At 40.1% G+C, this 22,986-nt stretch overlaps 1 protein-coding gene across 2 annotated transcripts in view; it reads left to right on the top strand.

Annotated features, from left to right (window-relative positions):
* Positions 1-22,986, top strand: part of MYOM1 (myomesin 1) — a 184,067-nt gene that overhangs the window by 51,691 nt on the left and 109,390 nt on the right. For both annotated transcript variants that reach the window (XM_003817889.3, XM_034943650.2), the window contains exons 5-10: positions 2,164-2,304; positions 7,184-7,523; positions 8,644-8,801; positions 20,074-20,166; positions 22,004-22,092; positions 22,212-22,274. In XM_003817889.3, coding sequence (XP_003817937.3) covers positions 2,164-2,304; positions 7,184-7,523; positions 8,644-8,801; positions 20,074-20,166; positions 22,004-22,092; positions 22,212-22,274 — 884 coding nt within the window. The remainder of the gene's footprint in view (positions 1-2,163; positions 2,305-7,183; positions 7,524-8,643; positions 8,802-20,073; positions 20,167-22,003; positions 22,093-22,211; positions 22,275-22,986) is intronic.

Genomic DNA, 22,986 nt, shown 5'->3' on the forward strand with positions numbered 1-22,986 from the left:
AAATCATCAGTTTGCATTGTATTTTAACACCTAATTCTTCAATACTCTTTATTAGAAATCAAAGGCTTGAAGAAATATTAGCATAATAAAAGTGGAAATCTTGCGTTTTCTAAGCAGTACTATATAACACATAACATCATAATGCTTTTTAAAAATTCTTCTGTTCCAAATGAAATATGAAGTGGAAGCTGATGAAAGTGCCATGAGTCTTTAGCATAAAATTCAACTATTAAAAATCAGCTCTTACATTGGAAGGACATAAAGAAAAAAAAAACAGCTCCTGTGATTTACTTGTGAGAATGGAATACTCATATTATGGCACATTCTATGTAATAAATGCATTATTTTAAGAATTTGTCTTAAAGGATAAATGACAGAAAAAGGAGCAATGCAATGAAAAGAATAACAAATCATAGCTATTTTGATGTAAATAAATGTCAAAAAATAATGAGCTCATGAGACTATGACTGTGGCCACCAGAATGGAAGTAAAGAGAGAAAAGCAAAAGCAGAAAAACAGGAGAGAAATTAGAAATCCAACTGTTCTGGAAACGGGGGAAAAAATGAAACTCTTAAGCCCCATAAGTATGTTATTTTGGATGCTAATGGAATAAAGAGGTGAGGGAAAATACCACTTTAAACTTAGACCTGTATAAGCACAGCCTGTACTTTGTGACCTGCCGGGGTATAGAATACAGTCGTTTTGCTGCTGCCCAGGACAGCTGGCCAGGAACAAATGTCACCCTGGCTTCCAGTTTGTAACCAATCCACAAGCTTAAATTCAAAGTTCTAACCTTTAGTTTTAATGCTCATCATATAAAAAGAGATGGATATTCCCCACTGGGGGAGGTGGTAGATAGTGGGGAAGGAAGAGTTTGGCCATTTCCATGCGACCTCCCCGGAGGATTCAAGGGGCCGCTGCCTGCCCTGCATGTCAAAGTCCTGTGCTACTTGTTTTCTCGCATCGTCATATATCCATTTTGTACCATGTATGTGCTTGGCCTCTCTTCTGCTTTTGATTAGGTAATCCCTTTTGCTTTTTCAAATGATTTTCCAAGATTAGGAAATGGTCAAGGTTTGGATGGTTTGGAAGGTTTTTCTATTTCAACTGGGCAGCTTGGCTTTTCCCATGCCACAATACCCCTATTCACCTTGTCTTTAGAGATTCTCTAGATGGGGGCTCTTAAAAAATATATTAACTTTTTTTTTTTTAAGAATAGTTTCAAATTTACAAAATGATTACAAGGATAGTGCAGAGAGTTCCCATACAGATCCCTATTGTTAACATCTTTTCTTAATGTGTAGATCAGGGACTTTTAGCCCCAAGTTCATGGATTGACTTCAGGGAGTTCATGAACTCCTGAAGTTTATGCCAAATTGTTTATGTTTGTATGAAAATGCATTTCATTTCATTCAAGAGCTATATAAATTAAGACTATTCTTTTCATTTCATCAGTCCTTTTTCTCTGCTATCTCTGCTCTCATGTTTTCCACTTCCCTAGTCAATTTTTTGGTTTATTAGAACACTAACTACCTCCAAGTGCACATTTGTACCAGTGTGCATAGGAAGACAGAATTGACCAAAGGCTTCTTTATCACACCCTTGTGAATCACTGAGTCAATTGGCATCGTGTGTTCCCATAAAATATGTTAACTCTATTATTTAATAAGCCCCACGTCCCTTCAAAGGCAGGAGTTGCCTATAATACATAAAGGTCTCAGTGTAAACCAAGGGTCCTACATCAGGCTGGACCTATCTAGAAAAGTATGCATTTTAAATAAGCTCCCAAAAGAATTTGGATGCACCATGTATCAAACCATTTATATAGACTGCCTAAATTTCCAACATGACATTAACACAAAAGGGCATTTAGAACTATCATAAAAACATCACTCTTTTCTCTTGAAACTTTAAGTGGGGGAAAAAGCCATGCAATTACTGTAGCCATAAAATTATTATCACTATTTTTCTTTTCTGTCTATATAGAATCCATTATTTGAAATCTTTCTAACTCTACTTTAATTCTAAAGATAAGAGATAATTGTAACATTAGAGATCTAAGATTTGGTAAAATTTCTCCCAAGTTAAAACTTCCTCTATCGTATTTTGAATATTGTAAATGCCTTTTTTTGTTACTGTCTGATGTTAGGTGGTTTATTTCAGACTTACAGATTCCAGTCTGCTGTTAGATGATTATTCATCCAAGTTGAGCCCCAAACCAAAGAGAGCCAAGCACAGCCTACTGTCTGGAGAAGAGAAAGAAAATTTGCCCAGTGACTACATGGTACCCATTTTCTCAGGACGGTGAGTGTGCTTTTTCTTCCTGGCTTTAATTTTTAAGAAGTATATAGTAAGTGCTATAGGAATGGCAGATTATAGTCATAATTGTTGTGAACAGATTATAGAAATAGCAGCTAACATTTATTGAGCACTTGTTAGATTATAGTAAAAGCAGCTAACCTTTTATTAAGCACTTACTATATACTGATTAAGATCTGAGGAAGCTGGGAACCCTGCACTGAGAGAGATGTGTTAATTGTGTTAAAAGGGACTTCCTCTTCAGAAATTTTGCCGTCACGTAGGATGGCTACATGACAAGAATGATCAGAACTTAATGCTGCTTATAAAACTAGCTGGAATGGGAAGTGGATCCTGGGATGCTAGTGATTGGACAGGACAGCCAGAGTAAAAAGAAAGCTTCAAAAACTATAAAATGTTGGGTGAATTTTTATTATTTTGTGTGTGTGTGTATATATATGTGTATATATACATATATACGTATATATACATATATATGTATGTATATGTATATATACATATATATGTATATGTATATATACATATATATGTATATGTATATATACATATATACGTATATGTATATATACATATATATGTATGTATATGTATATATATTTATGTATTTGAGATAGGGTCTCACTCTGTTACCCAGGCTGGAGTGCAGTGGCACAAACATAGCTCACTGCAGCCTCAACCTCCCAGACTCAGGCAATCCTCCTACCTCAGCCTCCCAAGTAGCTGGGTCCACAGGCACGAGCCACCACACACAGCTAATTTTTTAAAAAAATTATTTGTAGTGATGGGGTCTCACTATATTGCCCAGGTTGGTCTTGAACTCCTGGGCTCAAGTGATCTTCCCTGCTTGGCCTCCCAAAGTGCTGGAATTACAGGCATGAGCCACCACACCTGGCCTGGGTGAACTTTTAAAAAACCCAAGATGACACATTTAGGTAGCTGAAAAATATCTTGGTTATCAGTGTGGTTTTAATTATTATTCATTGGGGGAAAAAATCTCATCATAATTTGAATGCCTTGTTCAATGGGAAATAGATTGCTATTTACTTTGAGGTAAACTTCAGACAAAATAATCACTAAATCACAAGTCTGTGTGATGCCAATTTTCTATCTTTATTACATAAACATTATTTTTGAGCAGTAATAATATTCAAAGGAATCTTGAAAGGAAACTTGTCCTGGACACCAAGATTAAAGCTCAACAGGAACTTTCTGGTTCATCTCCTATTTATTTCTCTTTGAACAGAGTTATTCCCATAGCTCAGGTGACACTCAAAGTGAGGCCATCCTCTAAGAGCAAATGTCATGGAAAAGTAGATCCTCTTGGAAGTCAGGAAATAATTTGGTTGTGATTGATGGTGACCTACTTCTGTTGCCTGTGTTTTTCTTTCCATTGCCCTCTGACAGTTCCTTTCTGACTTGTGTCAGAGGCTAATGTCATAATTGCTCTGAACCAATTAGGAAGGTAAAGGGATAAATAACATTCTATTTTTAGCTTTTTATTTGATATCTTTGCTATCTCTGATTTTTTTAAGTGAACTTTCCAGACAAACATGCTTTCACTGCTAAGTATGGATGCCCAGCCTTTTGACCTCTTCACAGTAGCTTAATGTAACTCGCATTCCTTATAAGAGATGGTAGGCTAGAGCAGTAAAATCTTTTGTCTCCAGTATTTTTCCCACTCTGTTTCAAAAAATCATTTAAAAACCACATCAGCTTAACACCAGCCTACGTGACATGACTCCACTTGGCAGGGCACAAAATGAAGCTTCTTACTTCTAACATCTTCTCCCTGTTCTGTCCACACCAAACTATTTTTCTCTTCCGGACCAATCTCAAGAAGTGATCATTTACAAATAAACTGTGATAAAAGAAGATGTGAGGCCAGGCACGGTGGCTCATGCCTGTAATTCCAGCACTTTGGGAGGCCAAGGCGGGCGGATCACAACGTCAGGAGATTGAGACCATCCTGGCTAACACAGTGAAACCCAGTCTCTACTAAAAATACAAAAAAATTAGCCGGGTGTGGTGGCGGGCACCTGTAGTCCCAGCTACTGGGGAGGCTGAGGCAGGAGAATCGCTTAAACCTGGGAGGCAGAGGTTGCAGTGAGCTGAGATCACGCCACTGCACTCCAGCTGAGGCAGGAGAATCGCTTAAACCTGGGAGGCAGAGGTTGCAGTGAGCTGAGATCACGCCACTGCACTCCAGCCTGGGCCACAGAGTGAGACTCCATCTCAAAAAAAAAAAAAAAAAAGATGTGAAGAAAAATTGATCTTCTAGGCTTTATTTCTAGTTCTCCATTATATCTTACATGGTGTCATCACCTATACTCTGTTACTGTGTCGAAAATAACATTTCACAGTGGTTTTGGCAGTATTAACAATCTGAGGAGAGGATGGAAAAGAAATGAACATTTGTTGAGTGTCTATTATTATTTGCTGGGACTCACGCAAGATGCTTTATATAAACCATCTTACTAAATTCTCCATACAACCCTGCAGAGATATTAATATATCAACGTTTTGGACAAGGAAATCATGGCAGAGTGACTTGCTGAAAGCTGCATGCCTGGGAGGTAAAGAATTGAAAGTCCCGCGTAGGCCTGGCGAATGCAGTGGACATGCCCTCTGCACTCACAGTGTGCTTCTGGAAAATACCATTTCCTCTGCATGGCACCTGAAATTTCCACTTATATTCCAATAAATCGAGTAAACTTTGTGTCAACAAGAGATTTTTGAATTGAGACTGTCAGAGATTCACAGAGTACTGGGAGATTTTAAATTTATTTTTACTTTGTAGTAGTATACTTTTGTCAACATGTTAGCCTCACAGTTTTGCTTTTGTGTCCAGATTATAGAAGGGTTATCACTGATAAATCCTGACTTTTACTTAAAGGAGAATATCCCTATTGCCTGGGTCTAACATACTTTTTAACTGTAGTTGAGTTCTCGTGTGAAATAATTAGTTTTTTTTCGAAGTTTTGCTTCTTTGTAAATGGAAAAGGCAAGGAGACTATCACTTCATTTGGCCCTCTAGAGCTGTGCCAACATATCCAGTATCAGTAGTAATGAGAACTTAAACATAAAGTTCTCTTACTTGGAGCCTGGGGCAAGACTAGCACTGAATATGATCCATCATTACATGAATTGAAACAGCTCACAAAGCTCATTTCACATCTCCCTATTGCATATTGACTTCCGTAGAGAATTCCAAGCAAATTCTCCTGATGGTTTGTTTTGTATTCAGTTAGTAATTCATTCACTTCCTATCTTGTTCAAAAAAGAATGAGAGGTCATTATGTGAGGACACTAAGCTAAAAATCTTTCATCTTCCTCCTCTCCCCCAAATAATAATGGACATATTACTAACATCCATAGTAGGGATTAGCTTATTAATATTTACAGAGAGAGAAAAAAACTTAAAATTTACTCACTACATTTAGTCAGAAACAACGTGGACTCATCTCGTCTGCCAGATGTTTTAGGAATAGTCCATGAGAAACCCCAATCTTGGCAAATGTGGAATCTCATTCCTCAGCAAGCGGCATAGATTTAGATGCTAGGAACTTGCTAACACAATGGCAGCATTTGCTTACATTCTGAAGTAATCATTCTTGGAATGCACGATTCTGACTTAAGAGGTCTAAGGAGACTCAATGTCAAGAGAATCTTCGATGTAATCAATACACTGTCTCACGAAACATTTGAGGGGGTTTACAACAAAAGGCATTGAAATACGTTAAAATAATTCAAATATTTTTAAACGGCATGAATAAATCACAGCACAGATTCTATCATAAACTGCCACAGTAGGCATTGCACTTGGGATGTTGCCACTCCCTTACTATTGTCATCAATTATGAATAATAACGAGTCACATTTATAAACGTCACCACTTCCATCACAAGTTTGATAATTTCTTAGTATATAGTATAGGTACACACATAGTATATGCACACACAACATGTATTATCTTAGAAAGAAACCCAGTAGGCATAAGGAACCTCATGTAAATTCAGAACTTATTCATACCTGTAACAACTCCAGGTAATGCATTACATCAGCAAAGTGACAGAACCCAGATCAAGCTCCTACTCATGTATCAGGGTCACAGGCACACAAACTAGATCTCATTTAACAATATGGCTTTTCTGGAAAGGAACCATAATCTTTTATTTTAAACAAAATCATGTTTAAACACACTAAGACAACCAGTGAGACGACCTTGGCCAAGTTATCTAACTTATCTGAACTTCGTTACCATATATTTAAAACAGAAATAATAATTTATCTTGGCCGGGCACGGTGGCTCACGCCTGTAATCCCAGCACTTTGGGAGGCCAAGGCTGGTGGATCACCTCAGGTCAGGAATTCGAGACCAGCCTGGCCAACATGGTGAAATCCTGTCTCTACTAAAATTACAAAATATTAGCCAGGCATGGTAGCAGGAGCCTGTAATCCCAGCTTCTTGAGAGGCTGAGGCAGGAGAATTGCTTGAACAAGGAGGCCAAGGTTGCAGTGAGCTGAGATCGCACCACTGCACTCCAGCCTGGGCAACAAGAGCGAGACTCCATATCAAAAAAAAAAAAAAAAGTTTATCTCATAGGGTTTGTATGGGGATGAAACAAGATAGTGTATGTGAAAATCACCAGGGCCATCATAGGTGTTATTATTGTTGTTATTTGTTAAGGTGAGGAATACTTCTGTACATGAAGTGTCAGCTTCTGATTCACCTGCTTTTTCTATGTCGGGTTTTCTTTTGGTGCAGGATACAGTGTCTGAGGTGTGGTACCTTGAACTTAGTAAAATTACTCAATCTTATCACTGCCATCCACAACATCTACATTTTGCCATTGTTGTGTTTTAGTCAAAAGCATGTCAGTGGAATTACTGATACGGAAGAAGAAAGAATTAAAGAAGCTGCTGCTTATATAGCCCAGAGGAATCTTCTTGCTAGTGAGGAAGGAATCACAACATCTAAACAGTCCACGGCATCCAAGCAGACCACGGCATCTAAGCAGTCCATGGCATCCAAGCAGTCCACAGCATCCAAGCAGTCCACGGCATCCAGGCAGTCCACGGCATCCAGGCAGTCCGTGGTTTCCAAACAGGCCACATCCGCTCTTCAACAGGAAGTAACTTCTGAAAAGAAGTCAAGGAAAGTTGTGATTCGAGAAAAGGCAGAACACCTGTCCCTGAGGAAAACAGTAAGAAAAGACAGTTTAAAGTAACTTACAAAGGTGGAAATGCATGTCATAAGGGGTGTGTGTGTGTGTGTGTGTGTGTGTGTGTGTAGATATAGATTGATTTGTTTCTTTTTTTTTTTTTTTTGAGATGAGTCTCGCTCTGTCCCCCAGGTTGGAGTGCAATGGCGCAGTGTCAGCTCACTGCAGCCTCCGCCTCCCGGATTCAAGCGATTCTTCTGCCTCAGCCTCCCAAGTAGCTGGGATTACAGGCACGTGCCACCACACCCGGCTAATTTTCGTTTTTTTTTTTTTTTTTTTTTTTTTTTTAGTAGAGATGGGGTTTCACCATGTTGGCAAGGCTGGTCTCGAACTCCTGACCTCAAGTGATCCACCCACCTCGGCCTCCCCAAATGTTGGGATTATAGGTGTGAGCCACTGCACCCAGCTGATTTGTTTCAAATGAAGAATATGTGGTCTTTTGGAGAAACAAAACATAAGAAAACAAGGAGAAAGACATTAAAATATTAATATGTAGGTCAAAGAAAGCAAACAATAGTTTTAAACTCCATGGAATTTTAGGTTTTAAGGAAATTAAAGATTTTAAAGAGCCTTAAGAAATCCACCTTGGAGAAGTAAAATATGATCAGGTGTGGTGGCTCACACCTGTAATCCCAATTTTGGGAGGCCAAGGCAGGAGAATTACTTGAGGACAGGAGTTCGAGACCAGCCTAGCCAACATGGTGAAACCCCTAAAATCTCTACTAAAAATACAAAAATTAGCCAGGCATGGTGGTGCATGCCTGTAATCCCAGCTACTCGGGAGGCTGAGGCACAAGAATCGCATGAACCTGGGAGGCAGAGGCTGCAGTGATCCAGGTTGCACCAGTGCACTCCAGTCCGGGCCAAAAAAAAAGAAAGAAAGAAAAAGAAATCAAAGATGTTGCTTAAGCTTAGAATGTTAAATGTCAAATAACTACCTCTGTTCTTAAAAGGGAGAAGGGAGTGCATTTTCTCTACACAAAATTAAGCTTCCAAATGGAAAAATAAAACTTTTGCCTTCTACTTGTTATTTTAGCACCAAAATTCACTTTGATTTATTGGTATTTTGGTAATATGTTTGTTTGCATATTTGTTTTTTCAGTTAGAAGAAACCGAGACATATCATGCCAAGTTGAATGAAGACCATCTTCTCCATGCTCCTGAGTTTATCATTAAACCTCGCTCCCACACGGTTTGGGAGAAGGAGAATGTAAAATTGCATTGCTCCATAGCAGGCTGGCCAGAACCTCGTGTCACGTGGTATGTTATCTTTATGAAAGCTAACAGAATTCATTACACAAAGTTAAGTTCACCTCTAGTGGAAACACACAGAACAACCATATGCAAGAGTCAATGAAGACATCTACAAGATTGTATAGGTTTTTAAAAGAGTGAAGAAGGGTATTGAGATGAATTTGTATGCATGGGAAGAAAAAACAGTCTTGCATATATACACTACATGATAATACTCTATAATCCTATTATACAAATGGATCTTTATTTTATATGAAGTATTGCATTTTAGTCAACATATGTACCAACATACCAAATGTATGTCTATAACTCTTACGGATGATAAAAGTTAGGTAAAAATTAGCTTCCAACAATGAACTTTACACAACATGGCAGGATTTTGTGATCAGAAGCAACGCTGCCTTTTACAAAACTCCCTTTAACTAAAACTCCCATCTCTACCCCTCATGTGAGCTGAGGCCTCAATGTGCCTTTCTTCCTTTCTTCCTTTCTTTTTTCTTTCTTCTTTCTTTTCTTTTTCTTTCTTTCTCTCTTTTCCTTCTTTTTTTCTTTCTTTTTATCTTCCTCTTTCTTTCCTTCCTTCTTTCTCTTTCTTTCTCTCTCTCCCTTCCTTCCTTCCTTTCCCTTTCTTTCTTTTCTCCTTTCTTTCTTTCTTTCCTTTCTCTCTCTCTCTCTCCTTCCTTCCTTCCTTCCTTTCCTTCCTTCCTTCTTTCTTTCTTTCTTCCTTTCTTATTTATTTATTTTTTTTACCAGAGAGCATAAGCAAGTTGCATCAATGTGTTTTCTGACACCAAACAAAAGAAAGAATTGGAAGGCAGATATTACCCAACATGGGGCATGAGATATTTTCTTTCCATAAAGAATAAGCACTCTTTTTCCTCCTTCATAATATATCCTATTGCAATTGTCAATGACTTTGTGATCCCTAACCTGAGAACTTTCCTGTCACATGTCACAAATATGTGCCATAGACGGCAGAAGTATGAAAATAATTGAGCCAATTAAAAAAGATATTTCAGTTTTACTCTCTGGTGCAGGTATTTGCATGCTTTTTTCTTATTTTCAGGAATGGTGGTAAATGCACCTTAGGTTGCAATATAAACACTACATGAATGTCACTGTCACCCAGAGTGTCTGCGTCCTTCTCCTTTCTTTTCTGTTATTTCTAATGTTGATCAGATGCCTGCCTAGCACTGTGGAGGTAGCTGACAAGATAAATCCAATTAACTCTCTAAGGTTATTCTTTTTTTTTTTTCTTTTTTGAGACAGAGTCCCGCCTTGTTACCCAGGCTGGAATGCAGTGATGTAATCTCAGCTCACTGCAACCTCCGCCTCCTGGGTTCAAGCAATTCTCCTGCCTCAGCCTCCCAAGTAGCTGGGAATACAGGTGCATACCACCACACCTGGCTAATTTTTGTATTTTCAGTAGAGACGGGGTTTTGCCGTGTTGGCCAGGCTGGTCTCGAACTCCTGACCTCAGGTGATTTGCCCACCTCGGCCTCCCAAAGTGCTGGGACTACCGGAGTGAGCCAGCGCTCCTGGCTTCTAAGGTTGTTCTTAAGGAGCACATGGTGAGTTTTTACTTGTAATCTTAATCTGTCTTTGATGATTTTGGATTTACTTACAATTTTTCTATGTATGTAAACTCTTTTCAGGGCTTCTGAGTTTGAAAACCAAAGAATAAAAATCAAAGCTGGCTATGAATTATCAGGGCAAATAATTTATAGATGAGAACTGTGGAAACATATTTCTATAAAAATGAAGTTTAAAAAAATCAATTTACAAGCTTTAAAATGGAAAAGTAAGTTAGCAATCACTCTGCCTTTGCCTGCCCTTCTCTGTGACTATAGAGTTGCACAATGTGGCCTGTTAAAGGGACATTTCTTCTTAAAAAACCAATTACTTCCCACCTCAAAAAAAAAATTCCAAACTTTCCTATAGAAATGCACAAACAATAACAAATTTTCAGCTGCAAGAAATATTAGTAAAAATATTTCTTCTTTCATGAATTAAAATGTATCAATAATAAATGAATAATTAGAGGCCTTTGTTGAATAAATGTGTTTATTACACAGTTTCCTATCTGTGTTTTCCCACTTTAAAAAAATTAGAATTTAAGATGATTATCAAAAGGATACAAAGTAGCTTCTGGGAGATAATCATTCAATTCCTAAGCATTTATTTATTCTGTTAAGTACACAGCAACTGGAATAAAAACCCGGCCACATACCGCTGATGGTGTTATTAAGCAAAAGTGATGTGATTTCACGAAAGCAGAGCTGAACTTCAGAGATTAGACTCCTTACATTGTGCTCTGTTGATCTGGAAAAAAAGTAATTAAAAACAAAAACAAAAAGAATGGAAACTCTCCGGAAAAATAGGAGATGACCAAACTGTCAACCCTTCAAATTCCAGTTAAATTCAAAAATAGAAATACTGTCCATTTCCAGTGATCCTCACTAACAGAGCTGAGAAGCAGTAGAGTTGATCCCCAAACCCTTACAGGTGGCTTTGAAATATTTGCATCCTTTACATGTGAAGTTTATGTCCTAGGGGCTCATTTCAAACAAAAGGGAAGACACAGAGACAAGCTTCCTCTCCAGAAGTACTGGATGAGGCTCCTCTGGTCCCTGCACCTCCGTTAGTGCTCTTGGAGAGAACAACTCCCTTGAGCCCCGTGCAAAGCATCAGTCCTAGTGACTTCATTCTTTATCGTACATTCTCCCACGAGGGACAGACCAGAGCATTTCACAGACAGTCTCCTTGCCTTGCAAGCTAAGTGGAAAATAAATATTAAAACAAACAAACAACAAGGCTTCAGTGAGCTCTGATCTCGCCACTGCATCCCAGCCTGGGTAACTGAGCTAAAAAAACAAAAAAACAAACAAAAAGAACTGGGAGACAACTAGGAAAATAGTTAACTATACTTCTGAGAACAAGAGTTGCCCTGGGTAAAGCTGAAACTTGGACAATCAGTTAGCAGATAACTGATGACTGGAAATGGCAGTAAACAGGGTCAGGGTCAGGTTTTGTTGGCATGAAGCTGATACAACTTGGAGGGCACTCTTTACAAACTAAATAAATAAATTAGCAGTATAAGTTAGGACATAAGGTCTTGCAGGGATTTGGGTAGTGAGAGACCCTGAAATTTAAGCTTCATTTGCTTCAAGTTAAATCCACCTCTGGGAGTTGACTTCTGGATAGGATTAGTATATATTCCTGGGCATGTTTTTAAAAAGTCATTAACTGGGCTGGGCGAGCTGGCTCACACCTGTAATCCCAGCACTTTGGGAGGCCGAGGTGGGCAGATCACTTGAGGCCAGGAGTTTGAGACCAGCCTGGCCAACATGGAGAAAACGTGTCTCTACTAAAAATACAAAAATTAGCCAGGTGTGTTGGTGCATACCTGTAATCCCAGCTACTCGGGAGGCTGAGGCACAAGAATCACTTGAATCCAGGAAGCAGAGGTTGCAGTGAGCTGAGATGGCACTACTGCACTCCAGCCTGAGCAATAGAGTGTGACCCTGTCTCAAAAAAAAAAAAAAAAAAAAAAAGAACGAAAAAAATCATTCACTGGAGTGCTAATTGACTTTGCATCACTGGTACAGAGCATGAAATCTTCAATAAGCAGCCTTCCCCTTGAAGACCTGGGAACCCGCAGCCCAAGCAACAACCAAGATTGTTGGTGATGACATTGCTGGCATTTATACCTTTTTGGTATCCGATTGCAGCTTCCTGGGCCTGACACTGAGGAGAAGTACAAAGGGAATATTGAGAATGCCCTTCCTGAATATCAGCAGGTTTATTAAAGGAGTAAATTTGTGATGATGCTTCATATAATCACACTGCCTCCACTCATAGCAGTTACGTCCTTAGCCACATCTTTCAAAGGCACGTGTGGCGGGCCTGGCTCTGGCAGAGCCCTTTCCAAAGAGGGTTTGGCTCCAAGTTTCCACTGGACACCTTCACTCATGGGAGTTCCTGAGGCCTAACAAATGATACAAGCACTCAGCAGCCGCTCTCCAACCAATCCCACATTACTAACCAAATCTATTCATGTGGAACCTAGAGGTTACCAGAGAGCACTGAATGAGGGCACACACATCTCTCATTAAGGTCAGGTGCAGAGACAGGATGCAGTACCGTCCTATTCCCAACTCACTCTGACAGCAGCAGGGAACCTGTCTAAGCACTGGCCTCGGTAGAAAAGTTAGTTACAAGCCGGGCGCGGTGGCCCACGCTTGTAATCCCAGCACTTTGGGAGGCCGAGTCGGGTGGATTACCTGAGGTCGGGAGTCCGAGACCAGCCTAACCAACATGGAGAGACCCTGTCTCTACTAAAAATACAAAATTAGCCGGGTGTGGTGGAGCATGCCTGTAATCCCAGCTACTGGGGAGGCTGAGGCAGGAGAATTGATGGAACGTGGAAGGCGGAGGTTGCGGTGAGCTGAGATCACGCCACTGCACTCCAGGCAGCCTGGGCAACAAGAGCGAAACTCTGTCTCAAAAAAAAAAAAGAAAAGAAGAATAAAGAAAAGTTAGTTGCAGAGGATGCTGCTGCACCCCTACCGTGAAGCTGGCCATCCTGCAGGAGGACTCTGTCAACATAGAAGGGAAAATACATATGTAGTGAAAAAAATTAAAGTTTTAAAATTTAATAGGGTACATTTATGTAATAACTTGTATAATAAGAGTCTTTCTGTTTAAAGGGGGAAGAAAAAAGCATTTATGTTTGTTTTTGTTTTATCTGCATAATGAAATTCTGGAAGGATATGTAAGAACCTAAGAAAAGCTATTGACCCTGAGGGGGAGCCTTGTCAAAGGGACAAAAGTTCTAGGAAGTTACCAGGAAGGGTTCACTGTGCACCCTTAGTTCTTTCTGGTTCTTGAACCATATAAACGTATTACCTAGTCAGATTTTAAACATTATGTGAAATAGTGGAGAAGGAAAAAGTTTTCTTTAAAAGGAGAGAATAGTGTTAATTGTATACTTTTTATTATTATTATAATACTTTAAGTTCTAGGGTACATGTGCACAACGTGCAGGTTTGTTACATATGTATACATGTGCCATGTTGGTGTGCTTCACCCATCAACTCGTCATTTACATTAGGTATATCTCCCAATGCTGTCCCTCCCGCTCCCCTCACCTCATGACAGGTATACTTTTTAAAGAGCAGGATTCATTTGGGTTTCTGGCCTGAAGCCTAGATTGAATTTGTCCATGGAAATCTTGATTGTAGCCTGCAGGAAGATCAGGAAAACTCATTGGAGCAATGTGTTGGTATCAGTGTGTACCTGTCATTCACTCACTCGGCACTCATGTTTTCATATCTATATGTTGGACACTGGACTAGATCCTCAAGCAAAACATTTATAATACATGTTTAAAATTCTTCAGTTTCAGCCAGGCGCAAGGGCTCACGCCTGTAATCCCAGCTCTTTAGGAGGCCGAGTCGGGCGGATTACCTGAGGTCCAGAGTTCGAGACCAGCCTGGCCAACATGGTGAAACTCCATCTGTACTAAAAGTACAAAAATTAGCCGGGTGTGGTGGCAGGAACCTGTAGTACCAGCTACACAGGAGGCTGAGGCAGGAGAATTGCTTGAATCTGGGAGGTGGAAGTTGCAGTGAGTGAGATCGCACCACTGCGCTACAGCCTGGGGGACAGAGCAAGACCCTGTCTCAAAAAAAAATTATTCAGTTTCACCCAAAGGTCGTTGTCAAATAGATACTTAAAGAAATGTGTCATTAAGCCCATTATAATAATTCAAAACCTAGGAATAAAATAGTTACAAAGGCAGAGATTCAGAAAACTCTTCTATTCTCACAAATTATGAGGGTTTGTAAATTTCGTAATAGAATCATGCATTGAGTTTATTTTCAAGATTAGAATTATTAATCACATATTCAAATTTAGCAGTTACTACCATATTATCATAGAAAAAACAGCTTATATTTAAAATGGTTAACACAAATTATTTACAATTTGCAACAGTTTTCCAACATAAGGATTTGGAGTTTTACTTTGGATTTTTCTTATTTACTTAATTCCAAAATCTATCCCAATGGGATCTCTCTCTCTCTCAATCTCTCTCAGATAATTAGTTTTTAAAGTGGGTCTAGAGTGATTTATTCAAAACAGGTTGGATTATAAGCAGCAATCTCATTTGTGGTGAGATTCAGTATATTAAAGATCATCTTTGGCCGGGCGTGGTGGTTCACACCTGTAATCCCAGCACTTTGGGGGCCGAAGCAGGCAGATCACCTGAGGTCAGGAGTTTGAGACCAGCCTGGCCAACATGGTGAAAGCCCATGTCTACTAAAAATACAAAAAGTAGCTGGACGTGGTGGCACGCTCCTATAGTCCCAGCTACTTGGGAGGCTGAGGCAGGGGAACCACTTGAACCCGGAAGGCGGAGGTTGCAGTGAGCACAGATCGCGCCACTGCTCTCCAGCCTGGGTGACAGAGTAAGACTCCGTCTCAAAAAAAAAAAGATCATCTCGGTGTGCATTATTTGTGGGTAGAAAATAATTTTTGTGAAGTCTTTTGCTTGATCATGCTTTACACTGCCAAAGAGCTTTTACTGTGACCCCATACTATAAACTCGGCCCAACATCCAAACTGACATTTGTCTGGAAGAATTGTGTGTTTCACACACATAAAGGAAATGTCACTGGAAAAACTTATAGTATACTGAAAGCTCATTAACAATTCATAGACATTACATAAAAATGATAAGGGAGATAGTATACATCTGAATATTCACAGGGATTTAAGAAAGCTTTTGATATGTAATCCCAGGGTGTGGATTAACCTCCAAAATTAGCCGATGACTACTCAGCTTGGAATTTCATGTTCTAGAAATAACAAGCTGTGAAGTATATACAGGACAGGCCCCAAATCCTTCCTTTCTTCCCTGACTTAAAGCTAAAAATAGCCAGTCTCAAGTGACTGCAAACCTAAATGCCTCACTGGGTGGAATTCTTTGGAGAATAGAATCAAATACCTTTCTGACTTAATCCTTGACCACCGCTTTAAATGAAGAATTTCTCACATTGGTATCTGGAGCTCCAGAGAAAAGACTACAAGCTCTGCAGTCAAAGTGATGTGTGGTGTGTGTGTATTTTAAACCCATTTCTCTTGCCATGTGGTGATAATAGTAAAGTTGTTAGCTGGGGAAAAGGTATTAGGGTGCTAAATTGAGTAGTAATGGAAAGAAAGGATGGTGAAGCAACTATGGGAGCTGCAAAATAGTTTTTTATTTTATTTTTTAAAATTCATTTTTTACAGTCATGGAGTCTTGCCATGTTACGCAGCTGGTCTCGAACTCCTGGCCTCAAACGATCCTCCTGCTTCAGCCTCCCAAAGTTCTGGGATTACAGGCATGAACTGCCACTGCTGACCTGCAGAATACTTTGTAATGAAAATTTTATAGAGATATGAGCAATACTTTTGATCAGAAGCCGAATTGAGTGTCACTGAGTCATTTGGTCAAACAGCACGTCACAGCCGTTGGTATCACAGCGCTTTTCTTAGGCAAAGAGGAACCACTGAAAACCCTCCAGCACAAGAAAGAGCAGAGCCAGAGTGAGCTTGAGTCCAGTGTGAAATTACCTAAACCAATTATAGAAGAAGAGCATGCCAATTAACATGTTCTACCCTGTACTTCATCTAAACGGGGAATGCGGGAGATTAGAAGTGGCCAGTAGATTTCTTTTTCCAGGCCATCTCTGACAGATAGTCCTGTCTGCTCGAGCCATGTTGAGACAGCTGTCTGAAGCTGCTGGCAGGAAATAGCACTGCATCAACTTGCAGGGTCTTCTGTGTTTGGAGAAGGTTATGTTGCTGCACCTGCCACACAGCTGCGATTCTTAAGCCAGTCCCACCCTCTCCATTTCACATCTGAGGGAACTGAGACTGTCAACTTACTTTCTTCGTGTGCATTTATTTAAAATCATCCAACTTTGGGAGGCTGAGGCAGGGGGATCGCTTGAGCCCAGGAATTTGAGACCAACTCTTGCAACATAGTGAGACCTCATCGCTATTTATTTAAAATAAAATCATCCATATCATGACATATATGCTTGTCAGAACTCTGTTCTCTCAGACAAAAAATTATGAAGCTACAATTAATCTATTGCATTACGTGCTAATTCTGTTCAACCAAATTTAACCAATTCTGAGCGCCTGCTGTTTGCCCATGACTCATTCTTCCTCAGGAGTAGGAATAGAAGTAAATGTGGATCAGGCCAGGCACAGTGGCTCATGGCTGTAATCCTAGCATTTTGGGAGGCCGAGGTGGGAGGATTGCTTGAGCCCAGGAGTTTAAGACCAGCATAGGCAACATAGCAAGAGCCTGTCTCTACAAAAAAATAGAAAAAATTAGCTGAGTGTGGTGGTGCACACTTGTAGTCCCAGCTACTTGGTAGTCTGAGGTGGGAAGATTGCTCGAGCCTGGGAGGTGGAGGTTGCAGAGAGCTATAATCACACCATTGCACTCCAGCATGGGAGACAGAGCGAGACCCTGTCTCAAAAAAAAAAGTAAATGTGGATCAGACACAATCCCAACCTCAAAGGTTTGGCAACTTAATAGAAGACACACATATCCAACCATAATTTTGATAAATGTTATATTTAGTAATTTGAAGCAAGTAACCCTGATGCAGAGAGGCAGGAACGATTCATATTGTATCATATTTTAGGGAAGAGTTTATTGAAGAAGTTGCATTTGATCTGAATCTTGAAGGATGAGTTCGGGTTTTGTTATATGGAGGAGAGTGTTTGTTTGTTTTAAGTGTAGAAAATGAATAATGTGCTTTAGGGACAGAGGGGTGTATGTGTGTGTGAGAGAGAGAGTTGGGGAAAGGAAGGAGCTGACTGAAGCCAGTATTCTTCCTTCCTCTCCCTTTCCATCATGTTCCCTACTCCCAAACCTCCTTATGATCACGTCCACAAGTCTGAAGAAATGAAATGCAGACAGAATAATTGGAAAATGGAAGCATCATATGGGTCAGCAGCCAGGCTGCCGGTTCAAATCCCTCCTCTGCTGTTCCTGGCTGTGTGACTGGGCAAGTTCCTGAAACCCTCATGCCTTGGTTTCTTCATCTGGAAAATGAGGTTAAAAACAGCACTATCTCATACGGTGGTTGTGAGAACTGAACTTACCAATGTATGCATAAAGCGCTTAGAGCATTGCCTGGCTCATAGTCAATTCTCTGTGTCAGCTATGTTAATCAGGGTTATTGACGTCATCTGTGCGTGCGAAGTGGGCTGTCTGAAAGGGAAACAAGTGAAACCCAGTTCCTCTTTTGGGCAGAAAATGGTTTAAGTAGAAAAGCCTGGTCCAGCACCATAGCCACTGGCTACTGAGAACATGAGGAAGTGGTGAAGAATCCAGGCGCCATGTACAGACCCAGAAGACAGGGTCCCAGGGAGAGGCCCGCCTGCGTAGTCCACTCTCTGAGGTCTGTGAGGCTTAACCAGATATGGAACAGTCAGAAAAAGGGAGGCTTTCAGCTCTTATTTGTCAGAAGTTTCCTTTCATGATTTATATTATAAATTCTTCCAAGGCAAGAGCCATGTTTGTTTATGACATTGAATAAAACACTTAAATATAATGATCGTTCAATACAATGATATTGCAGGCCGGGCATAGTGGCTCACACCTGTAATCCCAGCACTTTGGGAGGTCAAGGCAGGTGGATGACCTGAGGTCAGGAGTTCGAGACCAGCCTGACCAACATGGTGAAACCCCATCTGTACTAAAAATACAAAAAACTAGCCGGGTGTGGTGGCCGGTGCCTGTAATCCCAGCTACTGGGGAGGCTGAGGCAGGAGAATCGCTTGAACCCGGGAGGTGGAGTTTGCAGTGAGCCAAGATGATGCCATTGCACTCCAGCCTGGGCAACAAGAGTGAAACTCTGTCTCAAAAAAAAATAATAATAATAATAATAATAATGATATTGCTTCTAACAACATGCAAGAATGTTAGCAGGAAGAATGTTTTGCTCTCATCCTACACAGATAGCCAGCAATAAAACCCCCAACACAAAGCCTTCCTCTCTGTTACATCAATAGTGGTCAACTTTTTAAAAAGCTTATTTATGTATTTATTTGTTTTATTTATTTTTTAAAAGCTTATTTGTTTGTTTGTTTTATTTATTTTAAGACACGGTCTCACTCTGTTGCCCAGGCTGGAGTGCAGTGGTGCGATCATAGCTCACTGCAGCCTCAACCTCTCAGGCTCAAGCTATTCTCCCACTGCAGCCTCCAAAGTAGTTGGGACTACAGGTTTACACTCAGCTAATTTTTTGTAGTTTTTGTAGATTCAGGGTCTTGCTTATTGCCCAGGCTGGTCACAAACTCCTGGCCTCAAGTGATTCTTCCACTTCAGCCTCCCAAAGTGCTGGGATTACAGGAATTACATGCATAAGCCACCATGCCTGGCCTAAAACCTTTTAAATTATAATATAACATGCACACAAAAAGTGTGCATATTATATACTGCAAATTTTTTTTTTTTTTTAGATGGAGTCTCACTCCGTCGCCCAGGCTGGAGTGCAGTGGCACAATCTCAGCTCACTGCAACCTCCGTCTCCTGGGTTCAAACAATTCTTGTGCCTGAGCCTCCTGAGTAGCTGGGATTACGGGTGTGTGCTACCATGCCTGGCTAATTTTTAGTATTACTAGTAGAGATGGTATTTCACCACGGTGGCCAGGCTGGTCTCAGACTCCTGACCTCAAGTGATTTGCCCACTCGGCTTCCCAAAGACTGCACACTTTTACAAATGAATTGCTTTAGTGAATTTTTGTAGATTGCACACACCCATGTAACTGACACCCAAATCAATAAACATTATTGACACCCAAGAAGCCTCCTTCTTGCGTCCCAACACACTACTGATTTATAGTAGCATTAATTAGTCTTTTTGTTTTTGTATTCTATATAAAAGCAATCATTCTGCTGTGCACTGTTTTGTAACTGGCTTTTTTCGGTAACATTATGTTACATGATATTCAGCCATATTGTTGTGAATCGTCAACATTTTTCATGTAAGTTTATAGAGGAGGGGAAAGCACTTCATCAAGAAGTGTGATGTATTGCTGGTGCACTTCACGTAAGCTAATATGATTTACATTTATTTAATCGATGCTGGTGCTACCCTCAGTGCCCTGTTTACAGGTGTTCCTGCAAGAACAAGAATTGTATGTGTGTGTTTAATCATGAAGTTGTTTACACTTCAACTTACTTCATTTTGTTTCCATTCTGTTATAGGTATAAAAACCAGGTGCCAATAAATGTCCATGCAAACCCTGGAAAGTATATTATTGAGAGTCGATATGGAATGCACACTCTGGAGATTAATGCGTAAGAGAACATTAGTGTCCATGTGTTGCTCACCATTGCTCAGGGAGGCTTCTCACCCCTGCAGTTAACAGCCACTCTCCCCACTTCCTCCCAATGCTGTGTGATCACAATGAGGGACATTCGTATACGGTGCTTCTCTGGGTGCACACCTGAAAGTGATATGTATGACTGATCCTTACCATACCCACACTACCTCCCAAAGTGATTTTATATTTGGATTCGGTCAAAGATGATGAGAAAAAAACCAATTTGCATGTTTTTATTTATCTTTTTATATACTTGGGAATTTTTCTTAGATGTAAGTAAGAAAAATATGTTGCATAAAGAGGCATTTATATTCAGTAATCATTTCAGAGTCCCAAATCAATATCATCATCACAGTCTCTTGTTTTTAATAACTAAAGGCCATGGAGATCCGGGTAGGTGGCATTGAATGTGGGCTAAACTTGGAGATAATGTTCTTTCCTTCAGCTTGCCAGGAACCATGGGAAAGTATGCACTCTGTCAATCTGTGTATGTGAAGCAGGCTAGACATTGAGATGTTTGAGCTTAAAGTAAAATCCAAAGCAAAATTTGAAAATGAAACCTACATCAAAATTCCTAAGTTCCCAAATGTTTATTATGCCTCCCAAGATGATTTTGAAATTCAAACCTAATTAGGTCAATGAAAAGCTAAACAAGTTCCCAGAATTTTCAGTTTAGATAAAACCATGATGTGCATAAGTGTCAAGGTGAAATTTATACCATTCATTCTCAGGAGACTTATAGCCTTCTCCTCAGATCAGAGGAGTTGGCCAAATGATGCTAGGACCCTGTGCCATTTGCCAGGCACTGACCCTGGCCCAGAGTCAGGTCAGTTCTGCCAGTGGGTGGTTCTGCTAAAGCAGCAGTGAGCTATGTGGTTACTTTCAAAATTAAGTAGTTATGAGAAGGGCAGCTGTATTTGCCTTGCTGGGGTTCTATTGATGTCTGTAAAATTTCAGCAAGAAAAAAAATTTACACAAATGAAACTAAACCCCGAGAAACAATGAAGAACACGAGAAACTGGTAATGATAAGACATAAAACAACCTGCTTTGAAACCTTAGCCTCTTCATCTCTCCATGAAACCATTCTCTCCCTAGTGGTCCATTTTTATAAGAATTCCAATTTCTGTATTATAACTTAGAAGAACATCCAAATGGCGCTTCTTGTGTTGTGCTGTGAGCTGAAATTCCAAGTATGGCCTGAACCTTAGTGGAAATGAAGTGTAAATAACTTAGATGAGTTTGAAGCTAGAACACATAGACCAACCTGGCTCAGGGAGGTTGTGGGAATCTACACGGAGGGACTGCTTCTTTCTCTTCCCTATTTCCTGGTTGCCCCCAGACTGAAACCCACCACAAGGGTAGGACAGCAGGAAAGACACGCCCTCCAGTGTGCCTCTGGGTAGTTACTTGCTACAAAGGTACACGCCTGCACATTTTCTCCTCCCAATGCAACTTTAGACAAGTAAGCAGATCACAATGCTGTTCACTCTATAATTTATGTGCCTAGCACTTGGTTGACTCTTTTTTTTTTGACATTTTAAATGAACCTAGGCTAGGGTCACAGTGAACTATAGGTGTTCTCTCCCCAGTCTATGCTGCTGGCATGAAACTGCAGTAGATCACTTGGACTAGGTAATATCCCACAGGTAGCTAGATCAGAGACAAATAGCTGTACCAGGAGAACCAAAGAGCCATGTGTTAGCCACTGATTTGCAGGGGGCTGTGATAGCAAAGAGTTCCCTGATAGAACAGCTAGTAATTACAAGGATTGTCACTACGATGGATATTCATTTCCATCTGTTCTTTCAGATGTGATTTTGAAGATACAGCTCAGTACCGGGCCTCGGCGATGAATGTTAAAGGAGAGCTTTCGGCGTATGCTTCAGTTGTGGTAAAAAGTAGGTTTGCTAGATTTGTTTTCTTCAAAGTGTGTGTGTGTTTTTTTAAATTTCTTCCCATTGTTTTAAAATAAATCGATCACAAAGCAGTTCACATGCGTTTCTATTTTCTTCTCTAGGGTATAAGGGAGAGTTTGATGAGACTCGCTTCCATGCTGGGGCTTCCACCATGCCCCTCAGCTGTAAGTTTAAAAACACATTTACTAAGTGTCACCTTTATGTAAAATATGGCATAATAAGTTAGTCCATAATGCTGAAATAAATGCATACTATATATAACATGGTATATGCTAGGTTGGATATAGTAGGTACCTGTGGTTATTTTATTTACTTATTTTTTTAGATTTTTTGGTTACTGTTCTCTTTCTGAATCGAATTGCTTTGTGCTGGTTTTATGAAAGCCCAGATATGATGGGCTAAAAATAGCAAATGTTTTTACATCTTTCTGGGTTAAACTGAGAAAGATCATTATGCAAACCTGGGCAGAATGACTTAACCAAACACACACACACACACACACACACACACACACAGAGTCTGGACTATATCAAAGCACTCTTTCTCACCCTTAAATATCCAGATGGGCATCACTTCCTTGAGAAAGCAGGTCTGACCCCCACTGCCGCCCCTACACCCTACCCAGTCAGGGTTAGGTGTCCTGGGTGAGGCCACGGCACCTCATCGGAGCGTCAATGAGGCTGTACACTGTTACCTGTTGTGTGTCAGTCTCTCTCACTGGTCCATGAGCCACTTGAAGGCAAGGTTGGGCCTGCCACAGAGTGGGTATTCAATAATGAATGAATAAATGCATTAAGTTATAAAGTACAATCTAAAATGAAGTCTAAATATGATTAAATAAAAACCTATTAAAAATATTCTGGTCAGTGGTAATTT

Source organism: Pan paniscus, chromosome 17 (assembly GCF_029289425.2).
Source record: "Pan paniscus chromosome 17, NHGRI_mPanPan1-v2.0_pri, whole genome shotgun sequence".
NCBI lineage: Eukaryota > Metazoa > Chordata > Mammalia > Primates > Hominidae > Pan > Pan paniscus.